A 22,584-nucleotide genomic window follows, 5' to 3' on the forward strand; every position below is an offset into this window, starting at 1 on the left:
GGTGCATAAATATTTACAATTGTTATATCTTCTTCTTGGATTGATCCCTTGATCATTATGTAGTGTTCTTCTTTGTCTCTTCTAGTAGTCTTTATTTTAAAGTCTATTTTGTCTGATATGAGAATTGCTACTCCAGCTTTCTTTTGGTTTCCATTTGCATGGAATATCTTTTTCCATCCCCTTACTTTCAGTCTGTATGTGTCTCTAGGTCTGAAGTGGGTCTCTTGTAGACAACATATATATGGGTCTTGTTTTTGTATCCATTCAGCCAGTCTGTGTCTTTTGGTGGGAGCATTTAGTCCATTTACATTTAAGGTAATTATTGATATGTATGTTCCTATTCCCATTTTCTTAATTGTTTTGGGTTCGTTATTGTAGTTCTTTTCCTTCTGTTGTGTTTCTTGCCTAGAGAAGTTCCTTTAGCATTTGTTGTAAAGCTGGTTTGGTGGTGCTGAACTCTCTCAGCTTTTGCTTGTCTGTAAAGGTTTTAATTTCTCCATCAAATCTGAATGAGATCCTTGCTGGGTAGAGTAATCTTGGTTGCAGGTTTTTCTCCTTCATCACTTTAAGTATGTCCTGCCACTCCCTTCTGGCTTGTAGAGTTTCTCCTGAGAGATCAGCTGTTATCCGAGTGGGGATTCCCTTGTGTGTTATTTGTTGTTTTTGCCTTGCTGCTTTTAATATGATTTCTTTGTTTTTAATTTTTGACAGTTTGATTAATATGTGTCTTGGTGTATTTCTCCTTGGGTTTATTCTGTATGGGACTCTCTGTGCCTCCTGGACTTGATTAACTATTTCCTTTCCCATATTAGGGAAGTTTTCAACTATAATCTCTTCAAATATTTTCTCAGTCCCTTTCTTTTTCTCTTCTTCTTCTGGAACCCCTATAATTCGAATGTTGGTGCGTTTAATGTTGTCCCAGAGGTCTCTGAGACTGTCCTCTGTTCTTTTCATTCTTTTTTCTTTATTTTGCTGTGCAGCTGTTATTTCCACTATTTTATCTTCCACCTCACTTATCCGTTCTTCTGCCTCAGTTATTCTGCTATTGATCCCATCTAGAGTATTTTTTATTTCATTTATTGTGTTTTTAATCGATGCTTGATTCGTCTTTAGTTCTTCTAGGTTCTTGTTAACTGTTTCTTGCATTTTGTCTATTCTATTTCCAAGATTTTGGATCATCTTTACCATCATTATTCTGAATTCTTTTTCAGATAGACTGCCTATTACCTCTTCATTTGTTAGGTCTGGTGGGTTTTTATCTCGCTCCTTCTCCTGCTGTGTGTTTTTCTGTCTTCTCATTTTGCTTATGTTACTGTGTTTGGGGTCTCCTTTTTGCAGGCTGCAGGTTCGTAGTTCCCGTTGTTTTTGGTGTCTGTCCCCAGTGGCTAAGGTTGGTTTAGTGGGTTGTGTAGGCTTCTTGGTGGAGGGGACTACTGCCTGTGTTCTGGTGGATGAGGCTGGATCTTGTCTTTCTGGTGGGCAGGTCCACGTCTGGTGGTGTGTTTTGGGGTGTTTGCGGACTTTTTATGATTTGAGGCAGCCTCTCTGCTAATGGGTGGCGTTGTGTTCCTGTCTTGCTAGTTGTTTGGCATAGGGTGTCCAGCACTGTAGCTTGCTGGTCGTTGAGTGAAGCTGGGTGCTAGTGTTGAGATGGAGATCTCTGGAAGATTTTCGCCGTTTGATATTATGTGGAGCTGGGAGGTCTCTTGTGGACCAGTGTCCTGAAGTTCACTCTCCCACCTCAGAGGCACAGCACTGACTCCTGGCTCCTCAATTTGGGATGATTTGTTGTCTATTCATGTATTCCACAGATGCAGGGTACATGAAGTTGTTTGTGGAGCCTTAATCCGCTGCTTCTGAGGCTGCTGGGAGAGGTTTCCCTTTCTCTTCTTTGTTCTCACAGCTCCTGGGTCTCAGCTTTGGATTTGGCCCCGCCTCTGCATGTAGGTCGCCGGAGGGCGTCTGTTCTTCGCTCAGACAGGACAGGGTTAAAGGAGCAGCATCTTCGGGGACTCTGGCTCACTCAGCCCGGGCGGGAGGGAGGGGCACGGAGTGTGGGGCGAGCCTGCAGCGGCAGAAGTCGGCGTGATGTTGCACCAGCCCGAGGCGCGCCGTGCGTTCTCCCAGGGAAGCCGACCCTGGATCCCGGGACCCCGGCAGTGGCAGGCTGCACAGGCTCCCGGAAGGGCGGTGTGGACAGTGACCTGCGCTCGCACACAGGCTTCTTGGCGGCGGCAGCAGCAGCCCCAGCGTCTCACGCCCGTCTCTGGGCTCCGCGCTTTCAGCCGCGACTCGCGCCCGTTTCTGGAGCTCCTTTACGCGGCACTCTTAATCCCCTCTCCTCGCGCACCAGGAAACCAAGAGGGAAGAAAAAGTCTCCTGCCTCTTCGGCAGCTCCAGAGTTTTCCCGGACTCCCTCCCGGCTAGCTGTGGCACATTAGCCCCCTTCAGGCTGAGTTCTCACTGCCAGCCCCAGTCCTCTCCCTGCGCTCTGACCGAAGCCCGAGCCTCAGCTCCAGCACCGCCCGCCCCGGCGGGGGAGCAGACAAGCCTCTCGGGCTGGTGAGTGCCGCTCGGCACCGCTCCTCTGTGCGGGAATCTCTCTGCTTTGCCCTACCCAGGTATGTGGGGAGTTTCTTGCCTTTTGGGAGGTCTGGGGTCTTCTGCCAGCGTTCAGTAGGTGTTCTGTAGGAGTTGTTCCACGTGTAGCTGTATTTCTGGTGTATCTGTGGGGAGGAAGGTGATCTCCGCGTCTTACTCCTCCGCCATCTTACCCGGAAGTGAGAACCTTCTTTCTTGGAAGCAGAGGAAGATGGCAGAAGAGTAAGACACGGAGATCACCTTCCTCCCCACAGATACATCAGAAATACATCTACACGTGGAACTGCTCCTATAGAACACCCACTGAACACTGGCAGAAGACCTCAGGCCTACCAAAAGACAAGAGACTCCCCATGTACCTAGGTGGGTAAAAGAAAAAAGAAAAAACAGAGACAAAATAATAGGGATGGAACCTGCACCAGTGGGAGGGAGCTGTGAAGGAGGAAAGGTTTCCACATACTAGGAAGCCCCTGAAGAGTGAAGCTTCGGAACTGCGGAGGAGAGCACAGCAACAGGGGTGCAGCGGGCAAAGCAGAGAGATTCCTGCACAGAGGAGCGGTGCCCACCAGCACTCACCAGCCCCAGAGGCTTGTCTGCTCACACGCTGGGGTGGGTAGAGGCTGGGAGCTGAGGCTCGGACTTCCATCGGATCACAGGGACAGGACAGTGGTTGGCGGCATGAACACAGCCTGAAGTAGTTAGTGCACAATGGCTAGCTAGGAGGGAGTCTGGGAAAAAGTCTGGACCTGCCCAAGAGGCAAGAGACTTTCTCTTTCCTCTTTGTTTCCTGGTACACCAGGAGAGGGGATTAAGAGCACTGCTTAAAGGAGCTCCAGAGATGGGCACAAGCTGCGGCTGTCACCACGGATCCCCACAGATGGGCATGAGATGCTAAGGCTGCTGCTGCCGCCACCAAGAAGGCTGTGTGCAAGCACAGGTCACTACCCGCACCTCCCCTCCCAGAAGCCTGTGCAGCCCGCCACTGCCAGGGTCTGGTGATCCAGGGACAAGTTCCCCGGGAGAATGCACGGTGTGCCTCAGGCTGCTGCAATGTCATGCTGGCCTCTGCCGCCTCAGGCTCGCCCCACATCCGTACCCCTCCCTCGCTCCAGCCTGAGTGAGCCAGAGCCCCCATGTCAGCTACTCTTTTAACCCCATCCTGTCTGAGTGCAGAACAGAAGACCTCAGGCGACTTACACGCAGATGCATGGCCAAATCCAAATCTGAACCTCAGGAGCTGTGCAAAAAAAGAAGAGAAAGGGAAATCCCTCCCAGCAGCCTCAGGAGCAGTTGATTAAATCTCCACAATCAACTTGATGTACCCTGCATCTGAGGAACACGTGAATAGACAACGAATCATCCCAAATTGAGTAGGTGGACTTTCAGAGCAAGATATGTTATTTTTCCCCTTTTCCTCTTTTTGTGAGTGTGTATGTGTATGCTTCAGTGTGAGACTTTTGTCTTTATAGTTTTGCTTTCACCCTTTGTCCTAGGATTCTGTCCGTCCATAAGTTTTTTTTTTACTTTAAAAACTTTTTTTCCCTTAATAATATTTTTTTAATTTAATAAATTTATTTTATTTTATCTTACTTTATTTTATTTTATCCTCCTCCTTTCTTTCTATTTTTTCTCCTTTTATTCTGAGCCGTGTGGATGCTCTGATTCGTTCTTGGTGCTCCAGCCAGGAGGCAATGCTGTGCCTCTGAGGTGGGAGAGCCAACTTCAGGACGCTGGCCCCCAAGAGACCTCCCATCTCCATGTAACATCAAAAGGCGAAAATCTCCCAGAGATCTCCATCTCAACACCAAGACAAAGTTTCACTCAAGGACCAGCAAACTATAGTGCTGGACACCCTATGCCAAACAACTAGCAAGACAGGAACACTGCCCTATCCATTAGTGGAGAGGCTGCCAAAAATCATAATAAGGGCACAGACATCCCAAACCACACCACCAGACATGGACCTGCCCAACAGAAAGACAAGATCCAGCCTCATCCACCAGAACACAAGCATTAATCCCCTCCACCAGGAAGCCTACACAACCCACTGAACCAACATTAGCCATGGGGCACAGACACCAAAAACAACAGGAACTACGAACCTGCAGCCTGTGAAAAGGAGACCCCAAACACAGTAAGATAAGCAAAATGAGAAGACAGAAAAACACACAGCAGATGAAGGAGCAAGGTAAAAACTCACCAGACCTAACAAATGAAGATGAAATAAGCGGTCTACCTGGAAAAGAATTCAGAATAATGATAGTAAAGTTGATCCAAAATCTTAGAAATAGAATAGAGAAAATGCAAGAAACATTTATCAAGGACCTAGAAGAACTAAAGAGGAGACATGCAATGATGAACAACAAGATAAATGAAATTAAAATACTCTAGAAGGGATCAATAGCAGAATAACTGAGGCAGAAAAACGGATAAGTGACCTGGATGATAAAATAGTGGAAATAACTACTGCAGAGCAGAATAAAGAAAAAAAGAATGAAAAGAAGTTAGGACAGTCTCAGAGACACCTGGGACAACATTAAATGCACCAACATACGAATTATAGGGGTGCAAGAAGAAGAAGAGAAAAAGAAAGGGACTGAGAAAATATTTGAAGAGCTTATAGTTGAAAAATTCCCTAATATGGGAAAGCAAATAGTTAATCAAGTCCAGGAAGCACATAGAGTCCCATACAGGATGAATCCAAGGAGAAACACACCAAGACACGTATTAATAAAAATATCAAAAATTAAATACAGAAAAAACATATTAAAAGAAGCAAGGAAAATACAGCAAATAATACACAAGGGAATCCCCATAAGGTTAAGAGCTGATCTTTCAGCAGGAACTCTGAAAGCCACAAGGGAATGGCAGGACATATTTAAAGTGATGAAGGAGAAAAACCTACAACCAAAATTACTCTACCCAGCAAGGATCTCATTCAGATTTGATGGAGAAATTAAAATATTTATAGGCAAACAAAAGCTGAGAGAGTTCAGCACCACCAAATCAGCTTTACAACAAATGCTAAAGGAACTTCTCTAGGCAAGAAACACAAGAGAAGGAAAAGAGCTAAAATAACAAACCCCAAACCATTAAGAAAATGGGAAAAGTAACATACATATCGATAATTACCTTAAATGTTAGTGGATTAAATGCTCCACCAAAAGACACAGACTGGCTGGAAACAAAACAAGACCCATATATATGCTGTCTACAAGAGACCCACTTCAGACCTAGGGACACATACAGACTGAAAGTGAGGGGATGGAAAAAGATATTCCATGCAAATGGAAATCAAAGGAAAGCTGGAGTAGCAATTCTCATATCAGACAATATAGACTTTAAAATTAAGACTATTACAAGAGACAAAGAAAGACACTACATAAGGATCAAGGGATCGATCCAAGAAAAAGATATAACAATTGTAAATACTTATGCACCCAACATAGGAGCACCTCAATACATAAGGCAAATACTAACAGCCATAAAAGAGGAAATCGTTAGTTACACAATCATAGTAGGGGACTTCAACACCCCACTTTCACCAATAGACAGATCATGCAAAATGAAAATAAATAGGGAAACACAAGCTTTAAATGATACATTAAAAAGATGGACTTAATTGATATTTATAGGACATTCCATCAAAAACCAACAGAATACACATTTTTCTCAAGTGCTCATGGAACATTCTCCAGGATAGATCATATCTTGGGTCATGAATCAAGCCTTGGTAAATTTAAGAAAATTGAAATAATATTAAGAATTTTTTCCAACCCCAACGCTATGACACTAGATATAAATTACTGGAAAACATTTGTAAAAAATACACGCAAATGGAGGTTAAATGGAACACTACTTAATAACCAAGTGATCAATGAAGAAATCAAAGAGGGAATAAAAAATAATGACAGTGGAGACACAAAGACCCAAAACCTATGTGATGCAGCAAAAGGAGTTCTAAGAGGGAAGTTTATAACAATACAATCCTACCTTAAGAAACAGCAAACATCTCAAATAAACAACCTAACCTTACACTTAAAGCAATTAGAAAAAGAAGACCAAAAATACCCCAAAGTTAGCAGAAGGAAAGAAATCATAAAGATCATATCAGAAATAAATGAAATAGAAATGAAGGAAACGATACCAAAGGTCAATAAAACTGAAACCTGGTTCTTTGAGAAGATAAGCAAAATTGATAAACCATTAGCCAGAGTCATCCAGAAAAAAAAGGAGAAGACTCAGATCAATAGAATCAGAAATGAAAAAGGAGAAGTAACAAATTACACTGCAGAAATACAAAGGATCATGAGAGATTACTACAAGCAACTGTATGCCAATAAAATGGACAACCTGGAAGAAATGGGCAAATTCTCAGAAATCCACAACCTGCTGAGACTGAACCAGGAAGAAATAGAAAATATGAACAGACCAATCACAAGCACTGAAATTGAAACTGTGATTAAAAATTTTCAAACAAACAAAAGCCAAGGACCAGATTGTTTCACAGGCGAATTATATCAAACATTTAGAGAAGAGCTAACACGTATCCTTCTCAAACTCTTCCAAAATATAGCAGATGGAGGAATACTCCCAAACTCATTCTATGAGCCACCATCACCCTGATACCAAAACCAGACAAAGATGTCACAAAGAAAGAAACTACAGGCCAATATCACTGATGAACTTAGATGCAAAAATCCTCAACAAAATACCAGCAAACAGAATCCAACAGCACATTAAAAGGATCATACACCATGATCAAGTGGGGTTTATTCCAGGAATGCAAGGATTCTTCAATATACGCAAATCAATCAATGTGATACAACGTATTAACAAAGTGAAGGAGAAAAAAACATATGATCATCTCTAGATGCAGAGAAAGCTTTCAACAAAATTCAACACCCATTTATGATAAAAGCCCTGCAGAAAGTAGGCATAGAGAGAACTTTCCTCAACATAATAAAGGCCATATATGACAAACCCAGAGCCAACATTGTCCTCAGGGTGAAAAACTGAAAATGTATCCACTAAAATCAGGAACAAGACAAGGCTGCCCACTCTCACCACACTTATTTAACATAGATTTGGAAGTTTTAGCCACAGCAATCAAAGAATAAAAAGAAATAAGAGGAATCCAAATCGGAATAAAGAAGTGAAGCTGTCGCTGTTTGCAGGTGACATGATACTGTACATAGAGAATCCTAAAGATGCTACCAGAAAACAAGTCATGAAGAACCTAGGGGTAAAACAGGAATAAAGACACAGACCTACTTGAGAATGGACATGAGGATATGGGGAGGGGGAAGGGTAAGCTGTGACAAAGTGAGAGAGAGGCATGGACATATATACACTACCAAATGTAAGGTAGATAGATAGTGGGAAGCAACCACATAGCACAGGGAGATCAGCTCGGTGCTTTGTGACCGCCTGGAAGGGTGGGATAGGGAGGGTGGGAGGGAGGGAGATGCAAGAGGGAAGGGATATGGGAACAGATGTATATATATAACTGATTCACTTTGCTATAAAGCAGAAACTAATAAAAAAAGAGATTCTAACATTAAGACAGATGGGGGTGAGGGGAAGGATTTTAATAAAAAGAGGAAAAATTAAAGTAAAAAAAAAGCTACAAGAGCTAATCAATTAACTTTGTAAAGTAGCAGGCTAAAAAATTAATACACAGAAAACTCTTGCATTCTTATACATTAATGATGAAATATCTGAAACTGAATTTAAGAAAATACTCCTATTTACCACGGCAACGAAAAGAATAAAATATCTAGGAATAAACCTACCTAAAGAGACAAAAGACTTGTATGCAAAAAATTATAACACACTGATTAAAGAAAGTAAAGATGATAGAAACAGATGGAGAGATGTACCATGTTCTTGATTGGAAGAATCAACATTGTGAAAATGACTCTACTACCTAAAGCAATCTACAGATTCAATGCAATCCCTATCAAACTACCACTGGCATTTTTCACAGAACTAGAACAAAAAATTTCACAATTTGTATGGAAACACAAAAGACCCCGAATAGCCAAAGCAGTCTTGACAATGAGAAATGGAGCTGGAGGAATCAGGCTCCCTCACTTCAGACTATACTACAAAGCTATAGTAATCAAGACAGTATGGTTCTAGCACATAAACAGAAATATAGATAAATGGAACAGGATAGAAAACCCAGAGATAAACCCACGCACATATGGTCACCTTATCTTTGATAAAGGAGGCAAGAATATACAGTGGAGAAAGACAGCCTCTTCAATAAGTGGTGCTGGGAAAACTGGACAGGTACAAGTAAAAGTATGAAATTAGAACACTACCTAACACCATACATAAAAATAAACTCAAAGTGGATTAAAGACCTAAATGTAAGTGCAGACCCTATCAAACTCTTAGAGGAAAATATAGGCCGAACACTCTATGACATAAATCACAGCAAGACCCTTTTTGACCCACCTCCTAGGGAAATGGAAATAAAAACAAAAAATAAACAAATGGGACCTAATGAAACTTCAAAGCTTTTGCACAGCAAAGGAAACCATAAACAAGAACAAAATACAACCCTCAGAATTGGAGAAAATATTTGCAAATGAAGCAACTGACAAAGGATTAATCTCCAAAATTTACAAGCAGCTCATGCAGCTCAATAACAACAACAAAAAAAAAACACAAAAAACCCAATCCAAAAATGAGCAGAAGACCTAAATAGACATTTCTTCAAAGAGGATATATATATTGCCAACAAACACATGAAGGAATGCTCAACATCATTAATCATTAGAGAAATGCAAATCAAAACTACAATGAGATATCATCTCACACTGGTCAGAATGGCCATCATCAAAAAATCTAGAAAGAATAATTGCTGGAGAGGGTGTGGAGAAAAGGGAACACTCTTGCACTGTTGGTGAGAATGTAAATTGGTACAGCCACTATGGAGAATAGTATGGAGGTTCCTTAAAAAACTAAAAATAGAACTACCATATGACACAGCAATACCACTACTGGGCATATACTCAGCGAAAACCATAATTCGATAAGAGACATGTACCAGAATGTTCATTGCAGCTCTATTTACAATAGCCAGGACATGGAAGCAACCTAAGTGTCCATCAACAATTGAATGGATAAAGAAGGTGTGGAACATATATACAATGGAGTATTACTCAGCCATAAAAATAAACGAAATTGAGTTTTTTTGTAGTGAGGTGGATGGACCTAGAGTGTGTCATACAGAGTGAAGTAAGTCAGAAAGAGAAAAACAAATACCATATACTAACACACATATAAGGAATCTAAGAAAAAAAAAGAAAGTCATGAAGGACTTAGGGGTAAGTTGGGAATAAAGACACAGGCCTACTAAAGAATGGACTTGAGGATATGGGGAGGGGGAAGCATAAGCTGTGACAAAGTAAGAGAATGGCATGGACATATGTACACTCCTGTACATAAAATAGATAGTGGGAAGCAGCCGCATAGCTCAGGGAGATCAGCTCGGGGGTTTGTGACCACCTAGAGGGGTAGGATATGGAGGGTGGAAAGGAGGGAGATGCAAGAGGGAAGAGATATGGAAACATGTATATGTATAACTGATTCACTTTGTTATAAAGCAGAAGCTAACACACCATTGTAAAGCAATTATGCTCCAATAAAGATGTTAAAAAAAAAGAACCTTCTTTCTTTAGCAACAGTAAGCTGTAAGGGGTACTCATAATTAATGAATAGAAAAAAAGGGGCCCTAAGAGTCTATCAGCAATAGAAAAGTAGGTAGAGACTTCTGCTGCTAATTTCTATTTCTAAATTCCCCACATGAAACCACCAATTCAGTTGAACCTATGACTTGATGGTGAGGTACATAGGATCTAGAATAATTCCTTCCCACCATCGCTGCCTATATCTTCAACTCAGGGCTTTGATCTTACCACACTCCTGTAACACACAGGTCTTCAGGCCTGACTACACCTTAAACATATCATATTTCAAACCAAACCCACAATCCTCCCCACATTCTGATGACTACACTTCCAATCCTATCCAACAGGCTGTTAAACTTACTCTTATGTAACTTGACTTCCATCATTACTAATTCGAGTTTTTTTAAGTAAAATAAGAAAAAAAGAAAGTAGCAAAGTGTTTTTAAGTATTTTGTTTCTGTTTTTTTGCTTGTTTTTAGAAAAAACAAGTAGTGAAATAGAAAAAAACAGTGAAAAGGGGAGTTTGGCAGGATTTATTCCTATTAATAAACTAGGGTGCTAAATTAACACTCCCCAGGCTGCTGCTTAATATGTAGGTGACTCAGCAATATCACTGCTTCCCCTAGATATCCCAAACTGTATCTCACAGCTCACATTTGGGGCTTATACCTCTTTTACAGGTTATAAGAGGTCCAATGAGGCCAGTAGCAATGTCTCGTGGAGCATCTACATGAGAATGGTAGATCCAGGTGAGGCATGCTGGGTCAGCATCAGTGGGTGCATGGCCTTCTGGAATGGTCCAGTTGTAGATGTGGCTGCCTCCCGGGGGAACAGAGTCATCAGCTTTCAGCCAACCAGAGGAACCATCTGGATATAAGGATCCTAGAAAATGAAATTGCATATGTTTAGTCCCAGGGTGAGTGAGAAGGAGCCTGGCAGATGTAGAAGCCGGGAGAGGGACGTATGGAATACCTAGTTCCAGTCTTGTGGAAGGAAGAGTTCTAAAGTTCAGCACAGTGTTCCTCACAACCTAAGGAAGGCACAGATTCAGGTAATATCTAGCCAAGAACGCTAGACCTCAAATCAACAGTGGGTAGAATGGTAGCAGCCCTTGGGGAAGGAGCTATGACCATAGAAAGTGCTATACAGCCTAACATAGTAAGGCTCTAGTGCAAAGCCAATAACCTGGAGGCAAGAGAAAAGAAAAAAATTACCTTCCTTCAAGCACTCACTTTGAAAAACAGAAAGAAGACAATCACAGAATTTCCATCTAAAGGCAACTTAATGATCAATTGCTCTATTCCCATTTTATGAAAGAGAAAACAGAGGGAAAATAACTTGCCCACAGGGAGTTAATGGTCAAGTCAAGACATTCTGAGTTTGCTCTCTATTCCCCTCACTCACCGTTGTGTCAGTACTATAGGCCATTGGGCCTGGGATAGTAGGAGATACAGATGAGTAAACCGATCTCCCTCTTAAGAAAAACAATAGGCCTTTTGGAAGACTGTGGCACAAGAATATCGCTCCCTTACATTCACAGAACACTCCTCTCTTTTCAAAACACAGTCAAATATTTTATGGAAAAGCCATTCAAGTAATTCTTTGTGATAAAAGGTAAATTGAATCTCTACATTCTTAATGAAGAATTTGAGGTTCAGAGAGGGACAGTGACTTGCCCAAAGTGACACAGTCTGTGAATAGCAGAACTGATAACAGTACCCAGCCATATTTTCTCTGAGGAGAGTCCTTGCCACCTCAGATCAAAAAGGAACACTATCTTCATTCCCAGCTCCTCTCTCTCAGATGGCAGTAAAGAAAAAGGGATATTTGTTGCAGGTAGGAGAAAAAGGATGGGCTGATTTACCTTCTGAGTCTTTCTCATAGAAAACGCCATGTGGATGGATTGTGTAGGGACGAGTGGCAAAATTCTTCAGGTGGACAAGAATGATATCTCCCACCTCAGCCTTCAACACTGGCCCCAGAAAGCCCAGCCAGGCTGGCTGAACAATTTCATCCATGTATGAACCATCTCTGTATTCCTTGTAGATGGTCTTCTTGTATCTGCTCCCTATTCGGTTCTTGTCAGACTTCAGGAAGTTGGAAGCTACTCTGGGAAGGAAGGAAAGAGAAAGCCACAATTTTGCCTTTTTTTCCAGAGGTGGCTGACCAAAAAGTGTCCATCTTTTTTTAGGGCAAAACAAGAGGAAATGGGATTGTACTGATCAAAACATGAAAGCTTTACGTTAGAATTTAATTGTTAGACAATGAGAAGTATTAAGTTAAACCATATGAATTTGCTGATATTTGAGCAATTTTTTTTCCTACAAAATAGACAATTTCTCTCAGTAAAGCCTAATATATAATAATGGGGAGGCAACCAACTATGGACAGACTCTTTTTAAGTGATCAACTCCCTATCCAGGTGGCCTAACTTAGTGTTGCCCTGCTGTATATGGGAAGTCTTATAGCATAGTGGTTAAGTTCACAAACTCTGGAGCCAGGAAGTTTCAATTAAATGCCAATATTGCCATTTCCAAATCTGTAGGACTTTGAGCAGGTTACTTAACTTCTCTGTGCATAATTTCCCCATCTGTAAAATGGAGATAGCCATGGTACCACTTATTACTGGTGACTAAAATAATTAAAATACATAAAGAGTTTAGAAAAGTGCCTGGAAAATAGTAAAAATTTAATAAATGTTAACTATTACTTCGAAGTATTGGAGAAGGGGATAACAAAGTTATCCCTCAAAGATACTTTTAATACAGACTCTGTGACTCCAAAACTAGATGAGTAGAAAAATGGTTTGTTAAGAAAGAGAGCTGTTTTTCTTATTCTAATTCTTCCTAGAGAGCTCTGAGATGTTACAGTCAACTTTGAAAAACTCTGAGGCTTTGGAGAGACAAAGCAATTCATGATCACAAAAGATTTTTTAATACATTAATTCGATTTTTTCAATGGGCATTTGTGGAACACCTGCAAAGCTCTAAGATCAAGAAAGGTTAATCCTGTGGGATCTGTGAGAGGCAGAATGGTGAGAAGAGTACCAGCTTTGCATCCACATTACCCAGGTTCAAATCCTAGCTCTCTGTTTATTAGCTGTTGGACTTGGGCAAGTCACTTGATCTCCCTGAGCCTCAGTTTTCTCATCTATAAGATGAGAATATTCATACTCACCTCCTAAAGTTTCTGTCAGAATTAGGTGGGACAAAGTATATAAATTTCTAGTACGGTACCTGTCACAAAGTGTTACATAAGTGATAGCTATTGCTGTTCTTTCCTTGATTCTAAGGCTGATATTTTTTTCACATTTTTACATATCTTAAATCAGTATAGTTCCATTGAACTATGGCAGCATACATATACTACACACATCTTACAAACACTGTATATATATCATGTTTTTTTTTCTTGTTTAAAAGCTAAATACCTATTATTAAAACAGCATTGTGGATATCACCTTAGAATCAAGGCAATATGGAATGACCTTTAGGACCCTAAAAATACTTAGGCACCTCACTGTGGAAAACTGAACTCCATATGCGATACTGGCTCCTGAGTCAACTAGTCATCTTCTCAGGAAATGTATCACTGGGCTTATGGCCCAGAGAGATCAGGAGCTGGCTGCAACCACACCCTGGGGAAAGGTCTTCAAGAGCTACCTATTGACCTCAAGAGTGCCCCTCCCTAACTCCATCTCTAATTCCACAAGAGATTAAACCTACGTGTCACTGTCCAGAGGCTGGTTCGTGATGACATTCCTTCCCGTAGGAGCATAGTTCCACTGCACGTCCTGGATGCCCAGATAGTAGACTCTAGTGGCCCCATCAGTCAGTCGGGGCCACAAGGGTTGCACGAACAGCAGAGCCCATAGAAGATGGCCTGGCTCCATGGCCCACATTATTCTGGGAAACTGGCAAATGAATAGCTGCCGGTATAGAAGAAAGAGAACAAAGGGGCTTTGCATGTGTCTGGAAAAGTAAAGAGGCAAGAGGCAGACTGAGTGACTGAGAAAACAAAAACCGATTAGCCTAGAATCTCTGCCTTATCTGTTTCCTTTCAACAAATGTTCAAGGATCTCTACACATTGGACTTTGGAGGGCAAAGTTAAAAATCATTTGTACTGACAATTGTGTATCACTTTCCTCAGAAGAGAAATCTGGATCCATTTTCTTCAGCAATGTAGAAAGAAGAATATACTCTGGCCCAAAAATTAGGAAACAGACATCAGTAGCCCGATTGAGCCACTGACTCACTCGGTACCCAAATCAGGTCACTAATTCTCCCTGTGTCTCTGTTTTCACCATTACCACTTTCCATCCTCTATGAACTGTGTTTAAAAACAAATGAGAATTCACCAAAATGCATTTATTAGAATGTTCATAGACCCAAACTGGAAACAGTCAATATGTCCATGAACACTGTAATGGATGAGTAGAGGATATTTTATTCATATAATGGAATTCTATATAGCAATGGTAATGAGCAAAGTAACACTGTACATGAAAATATGGATGCCTCTCACAAATACAATGGTGCAGAAAGAAACCAGACACAAAGGGTATACATCATATGATTTCATTTATATAAAGTACAAAATCAGGCAAAACTAATCTATGCTGTTAGAAGCCAGGATAATGTTTTCTCTTAAGGTAGGGATCAGTGACTAGTAAGGCAGAGGAAGAAGGTTTCTAGGAAATGTTCTGTTTCTTGATTTACTTACTGGTTACATGGGTACGCTCAGTTTGTAAAAATACACTAAGCTGTGAACTTAGCACATTTATCAGAAGAAATGTACTCTGCTGGTTCTCTGCCATGCACAAATCCATTTAATGTGTTCACTCTTGAGTCAGAGTTAGAACTAAGCTTCTAAACTTTCATTCTGATACATCAGCCAGGCAGTTAGACTTTTTGGGGCTGATATGAAGTACTCAGTCATACTATACACAGCTACAGTCAATCCCAGAAACACAGGCTACATAACATAAACACACATATACATACACTTGCATATACATAGACACACGCAGTCTTATCTAAAAGCAGAGATGCAGACACTTACATCCACACTAGAACCACAGTGTCACATAAGACCTTAGTCACTTTCAAAATAATAATAATAATAATAATAATAACCTACAATGGAAAAGAATCTGAAAAAGTATATATATATATATATAACTGAATCACTTTACTATACACCAGAAACAAGCACAACATTGTAAATCAACTATGCTTCAATTAAAAAAATAATAAAAATCAATATTTATAGTGTGTGCATGACATGTCAGACATTGTTCTAAGTGCTTTACAGATTAAATCATTCAATTCTCACAGCAACACTATGAAGCAGATGCCATTATTATCCCCATATTATAGAAGGAGAAACCACAGAGCAGCAGTATAAGATAATTTGTCCAAGTTTACCTAGTTAACAATCAGTAGAGTTGGGTTGTGAGCTCAAGGAAGTATGAGTCCAGTGTCTATGTTTTTTTTTTTTCAATTGAAGTATAGGTGACTTACTATATTATGTTAGTTTCAGGTTTACATGTTCTTAATTACCATGCTATACTACTTTTCACAAAATATACTTGCACACACAGAAAACATTTACAGACATATCTTGTTTTACTGTGCTTCACTTTATTTCACTTCACAGACATTGTGTGTTTTACAAATTGAAGGTTTGTGGCATTTCTGTATTGTCAGATGATGTTTAGCACGTTTTAGCAATAAAATATTTTTAAATTCAGGTATGTACATTTTTAAAGATGTAATACTATTACACACTTAATAGACTACATTATATTATAAAGATAACTTTTACATGCACTAGGAAACCAAAAAATTGTGTGAAGATTTATTACAATATTAACTTTATTGCAGTAGCTTGGAACCAAACCCACAATATCTCCAAGATATGCTTGTATATGCCTATAGCTATAGTTATATCTGAGAAAACCCCATACACTCTGAAACATGCAATCATATGTAGTTATGATCATTTCCAGAAACAGACATATATATTCATATGGGCAGAGATCCATCTAATCAATATCATTCATGATGATGATAATAATGATGGTAACTATCATTCATGCAGAAATTACTACACACTAAATGTGATGCTCACTTTTTTTATATATATAAATTATTTCACTAAATCCTCAACCTAAGCACATGATATTAGGGACAATTAATCAAAAATATGCACAGACTCACAAGAGGATAGGAAATCCCCAGATATTTACCCTGATTGATAAACAGAACTATAGATTTCCCAACATATTCTCAGACCCCTCCACACAAAGTAGTGGCCCAAGTGTGTAATATCCAGTCTTCATATGACATTTGGAAGAAAGCCCTTGATATGTGGGAGGACCTGTTCTTGGATTCCTCTTCCTAAAACCTGGCTTTCTTACTGACCAATTGTGTAGTCTTGGGTGATATTTAGCCACTCTGGACCTGTTTTCTTATCTATAAAATATATCTAATAATATAAGCCTTGGAGAAGTAAATTAGAAAACTTACATGAAAAAGCCCCAGTACAATTAGTGTTTAGAACATAACAGACAGTAAATGTTGGTTTTCTTCCTCTTCCTTCTCCCTCCTGGTGACAGTTTGTTAATTTATCCTTACTGTCTCTCACACATCTTATGTTCTATATTTCAACTCTAAGGGCTAACTTAAATCCTAACTGCTCCAGAAGGCCCCCTCTAGCCTCTCCATATCACTGTCCTCTGAAGAACTATTTACTCTCTATAACACCCAAATACATGAAGTCAAACTTTGTATTATTATTTTCTTTGTCTCATAACCTGCCTCATGAACTGTCTTTACTTACCAGATTGGACTGTAAACTCCTTGAGCGTGGATGTCACATCTTAGAGGTCTTTGTGTATCTACTGGCAGATATGGTGATGGGGACCCTGTAGGTGTAATGTAAACGGCTACTGCTAAAGTGACATAAAACAACATAGACACACATTTTCCCACCAGCTGACTTTAGTCAAGTTCGCCACTGGTTCAAAGAGTGACCTTAGTGAGCCCCAGTTTTCTCATCCATAATATAATAGAGCTGGACTATAACTTACTTTTGGGGGGTCATGGATCTTCAGGAATATAATGAAATGAAAAACACAGAACTACAAAAATGTTTTATATAAAGAGCTCTCAAAGAGTCTTTCTAGCTCTCACATTCACTGATGAAATACAGGGGCATTCACATGCACCAACATATAGTACCACATATGGATACACAAATAGCATGTCCTCAGCAAGGAGGGAGTGTCCTTGATTCAATGAGAATCTGAATGCAACATGCACCCCCTTCAAGCTTCCTTATCAAAGAGGTGTCAGCAAGCCTGTTGTGCCTTAAACTCACGTAGAGAGAAAACTGTCCCAGGTAAGAGTTTCACAATTGAAGAAGCACATGGTTAACTTGGAAATATTCCCAGAAGAGACTGGTATAGAACTTCAGCAGTAAATGAAAAAGCATTCAAAGGGTGACTAATGACCAAAAGGACTAGAGAATAGAACCTGGGAAAAATGCAACTTAGCATTTGCCTAGCACTTTCCACTGTACAGTATGTTTTTCATATATTCCATATTATTTAATTCTCACATTCTTGTGAGATAAGGATTTTCTTCCTCATTTTGCATTGAGGACACAGGCTTTGAAATCAGACTGCTTAAACAAATCCTGGCTTCGCTTTTCCTAGCTCTGTGACTTGATAAACTGCTTCACTTCTCAAGCCATAGTGTCTTGATCTTTGAAATAGAATTAATATTATTTGCTACATCTCAGAGTAGTTGTGAGGATTAAATAACTTAAGGTCTGTAAATGAATAGAACACAAATAAGTACTCAAGTGCACAAGAGATCAAAAAGTACTAGTGGCTATGATTATTACAGACAAGGAAATAGCTTTAGAACTGAAAATTGCCAGAATCACAAAGCTTTAACATTTTATGGATAGCCATAACACATACACACTCATAAGTTCCTATATACAATAACACATTGTAAGCATATAGGCACATGTATATGGCTGAGATTAATTTCTTTGGAAGGAAAATGATATATGAAAAGAACCAGAACTTTTGAGTCAGATAAACTTAGGTTTGAGTGCTGTTTTCAGCTGTGTTTGAAAGAAATAGAACCAAGGAGTTAGTAGGTATCTGATAAGTATAAGTTTTCATTTCTTCTAGTCACTAACTTCCCTTTTTATTCCCAAAGCTGCATTTGTTGTTGCTACTTTTATTGTTGTTTTTTTTAAAACTTGGTTTATCATTATAAAACAGAAGAAAGGGAAAGCCCATAACATTCTTTTAGAATCACTTGGATATTTCATGGTAAAATTGAAAGTCTTTAGACTCTAGAAAAATAGATTCTAGTTCTGAATTCATCATTTATTAGTTGTATGACATGGAACAAGTCACCTAGTTTCTTGAGCCTTGATTTCCTCATCTCTTAAATGGAGATAATCTCTGCTTTGGACTCCCTATTAGGTTGCTATGAAGATAAAATGAGATGAAGGATTTGAAAGCCCTACATAAACTTTTCACTTGGACAGGGCTATTTTTTTCTCAGCTGAGCCCACAGGAGGAGGTCTTATAGAAAGGTCAGACTGAGGAGGAAAAATAAAAGGGAAAGGTAAAAGGAGAAATGAAATAAGGTGAGCAAGAATCCTGGAGGAGAGTAAAAAAAGAGGGCAAAAGGAAGAGGTGCTCAAAGGAGGAGAGAGAGAGAGAGAGAGAGAGAGAGAGAGAGAGAGAGAGAGAGAGAGAAGGGATTTCTGGGATGCTTCTAATTAGACATAGTTTAGTCAGTGTACACTGAGACTAGTCAAAACTTCCTTTCCTGGCATCCCAATGTTACCTGGTCCTGGTCTCCATCATCCATGACAGTTTGCATCACTGTTTCCCCTAGAATTTGCAAGTTGTTCCTTTAATGAGAAAATGCTCTTTTCTCTCTGAGTTTGAATAGACTGGTCTGGACACTCTCATCCTAGACAAAGAATCACTCAGCTGGACACAGAAATGCTGAGCTATCCTTGAGGTTTCATCTCCAATTTCAGGAGTCTTACTAATAGAACCCTCCATCAAGATCGACCTTTTGGTCCTCCGCTTTCTTAATGCTGTGTGGCTTTTTCTTTACCTTGTGACTCAAAATAGGGGATTTTCTCACCTTCAGTGGGTATGGGACTTTACTGGAAGGGAAATTGGGGAGAGTGTTTAAAGTCTCAAAAGAGTAGTACAAGTACAATTTATATTATTTTTTAATCATTATCACTGTATCTTAGTATGTCAGAGATGGGAAAATGGAGGCCCACAGAGGAAGAGACTCACCTGAAGTCCTGAGAGCTAGTACTAGAACCTAAGATCCTCTAGCCTGGCAATCATGTCCAGTATATTATCACCATACTGTTCCTGGGACAATATGATTTCACTACATATTTGCATTTGTATTAAGGAGGTTTCTTTATTTCCTCACACCCCAGTTGTGGTATAATAGAAAGTATACTGATTTGAAACTAGAAGACCTAGATTCAAATTATCTTTCTTGCCTGTAATAGCTATGTGACCTTTCAACAGGTCACTTTCACCTATTTGAGCCTCAGTTTTCTCATCTAAAATTGGGGATAATATTTATTTCACAAGATTGTTTTGAGGTTCAAACAAAATAATGGATATATGAGCCCCTAGCAAAGGGCTTAGAATACAGTAGATGCTCAGTAAAAAATTGAATGTATTTGAGATACATACATCCATAAAAACCTTTAGAAACTATATTTTTTCAATCCCTGATGTGACATATAGAAACCTGAGACCAGAGAGATGAAGGGGCTTGCTCAAAGTCAAGCAGCCAGTTACTGACAAAGCCAGAATTTGAACCCATATTTTCTAAAATATTTCTTCTACTTAGGCACTAAGTGTGAGAAATAATTCAGATTTTATGCTGATAGCTTAGTTCAGCTATAATTTACTGCCTTACTCTGTGTCTATCTGGATCTCAAAGTATGAAACTAAATGATCATTTTTAAGTGCTTGAGCTTCCCATTTATGTAGTCCTCAGATCCATTATTTCAATAAACCCCACAAACTGTGAGACAGAAAATGAGCACACTATTTCAACAGGAATATTAACTACTCTCTACAACTCCAGGATCGTCTCTGAAACAGCTGAGCCAGTGTGGTCCTGGCCATTTTGGTGAGAGGAGCAAAGAGAGTGTATTGTCCATTTTAACTTTCCTGCACACCAAGCCATGCTTCCTCCAACTTCTCAGCCACTGACTGTCTCTTCTAGTGGCCCAGGATTCCCCTAAACCAAGCTGAATAAAGGTTTTCTTCAAGGAAAGGAGGGCAAGGTAGGGTTTGGAAAGAGAGGGGAAAAAAGCTTACCTTTGCTGCAGAAAACACTTCCATATTCGTGCCAGTGGCCTAGTGATGCTAAGCTGCAGACCCCAGCATGAGTCTGCCAGCCCTGCTCAGTCTGTATCCTGGGTTACAGAGCCTTTCTCATAAATAAAGTCGGAGGCTCCAATTTGGCTGGTGTTACTGGAGAGGGGTGAATAGAGGCTGGGGCAATTCTGGGTGCCCTCTTTTCCAGAAACTAAACTGCTGGAATGTCTTGTTCCGGGCCTGGTTTAGTACAAAACCCGGGACAGTTCTTTGACCATATCCGGTATTTTCCAAATCCCGGTTAGGATCTCCAGAGGAATTACAAGAGGGTGGGCTGCACTTCTCTTATCTCAGCTTGCTGGTTGGTATTTGCTGAGAGGGGGAAGGAAATGCACTGTCACTGTAGCCAGTCAAAGCTCACAGGAGGATTCCAACAGCCTCGTTTAAGAAATAAGGCCCTCTGCAAGGGTTACAAGATGTGAAAAGAGCCCCCATCCCCATCAACATTTTCCCTTGTTGTTAAGTACAGTTATCAGCCCTCCTAATATTCTGAGGCTGTAGTTGCTTGGTAATAGAGAAAAATAAAACTGGTAATAAAACAAAGAGCTTTCTACCTGCCAGTCCCTATATTAACCACTTTTCATGCATTCTCTCATTTAAGTTTCACAATTATTCTGTGAAATGAATACGCTAATTCTCTTTTTTTTTTTTTTTATGGTACGCGGGCCTCCCACTGTTGTGGCCCCTCCCGTTGCGGAGCACAGACTCCGGACGCACAGGCTCAGCGGCCATGGCTCATGGGCCCAGCCGCTCCGCGGCATGTGGGATCCTCCCAGACCGGGGCACGAACCCGTATCCCCTGCATCGGCAGGCGGACTCTCAACCACTGCGCCACCAGGGAAGCCCAAATGAATACGCTAATTCTCTTTATTTTACAGCTGAAGAAAAGCAGGCTCTGAGAGAGAAAGTAACAGTTCAAAGTCAAACAATTAAGAAGTAAAAGGGGGGGCGGATTTTACTGGGTCTGTCTAAACTCTTAGCTACCACACTACCACACTGTGCTACTTCAGGGAGAAACACAGAGAGCTCTTTTGCAATGAAGGGAGTGACTTCACAGTTATTGAGTGCCTGCTGTCCACCAGTCACTGCTAGATTTTTTTAAATGTACATTAACTCTGCCTCTGCCATTTTTAGCAGCTCCTAGAGTAAAACCCCAGGGCTGTATTACTCACATTTTCCGTTGAGGAGACCGGATGTAGCTACAAGATAGCCTGGATTAACATAGGTCAGCATACTAAAAACTAAGAAGACCCAGAAGAATTGGAAATATTAAATTAAAAAAAAAAGAACTAATAAAAATAGCAAAACGGGGCCAAAAATGTCTGGGTGAAGCTGGAGTCTGGATTTGTTTAAAGCCAGAGGCCATCTTTGTTCCTGTTAGAAAGAGACGGTACTGAAAAATCACTGGTCTGAGTCAAGTAGCCTAGGTTCCAACCCCAGCTTGCTCTTGCAGTAATCAGCTATGTGGCATTGGCTCAGGCCCTTCTCTTCTTTGGGCCTCAGTCTTTCCATTTGTACAATGAGGGCCTTAAACTAGATAAGGACCCTCTCAGCTCTATAAATTTACATATCTAGGATTCCATGAAGAAGGCACATTCTTGATAATAAGAGTAGAAGAAAAAGAGGTTTTAAAGATGCAAAGTGTAAGAAAAGAATGGTTGCAGAGTAATTCGTGGAGAAAAGGAAGAGAACTCCATGCATCTTTAGAAAGGATGGCATCTACCCACCAGAACCAGGTATAGGAAGGAGAAAGGTATGATGGCAGTTCCACCACCTAGTATCCTTACTTTGTGATGGGGTAATCTTGGCTAGGAGCA

General features: G+C 40.3%; 1 protein-coding gene across 1 annotated transcript in view; it reads right to left on the reverse strand.

The window, feature by feature from the left end:
* The window catches only part of HEPH (hephaestin), a 108,426-nt gene extending 87,582 nt beyond the window's left edge, over nt 1-20,844 (reverse strand). The window contains exons 1-4 of the mRNA XM_060086944.1: nt 20,708-20,844; nt 14,030-14,232; nt 12,169-12,413; nt 10,974-11,186 (exon numbers count right to left, since the gene is read on the reverse strand). Coding sequence (XP_059942927.1) covers nt 10,974-11,186; nt 12,169-12,413; nt 14,030-14,232; nt 20,708-20,731 — 685 coding nt within the window. The 5' untranslated portion in view covers nt 20,732-20,844. The remainder of the gene's footprint in view (nt 1-10,973; nt 11,187-12,168; nt 12,414-14,029; nt 14,233-20,707) is intronic.
* Between the last annotated feature and the right edge of the window lie 1,740 nt (nt 20,845-22,584).

The sequence above is a fragment of the Mesoplodon densirostris genome, chromosome X (assembly GCF_025265405.1).
Source record: "Mesoplodon densirostris isolate mMesDen1 chromosome X, mMesDen1 primary haplotype, whole genome shotgun sequence".
In the NCBI taxonomy this organism is placed as follows: domain Eukaryota; kingdom Metazoa; phylum Chordata; class Mammalia; order Artiodactyla; family Ziphiidae; genus Mesoplodon; species Mesoplodon densirostris.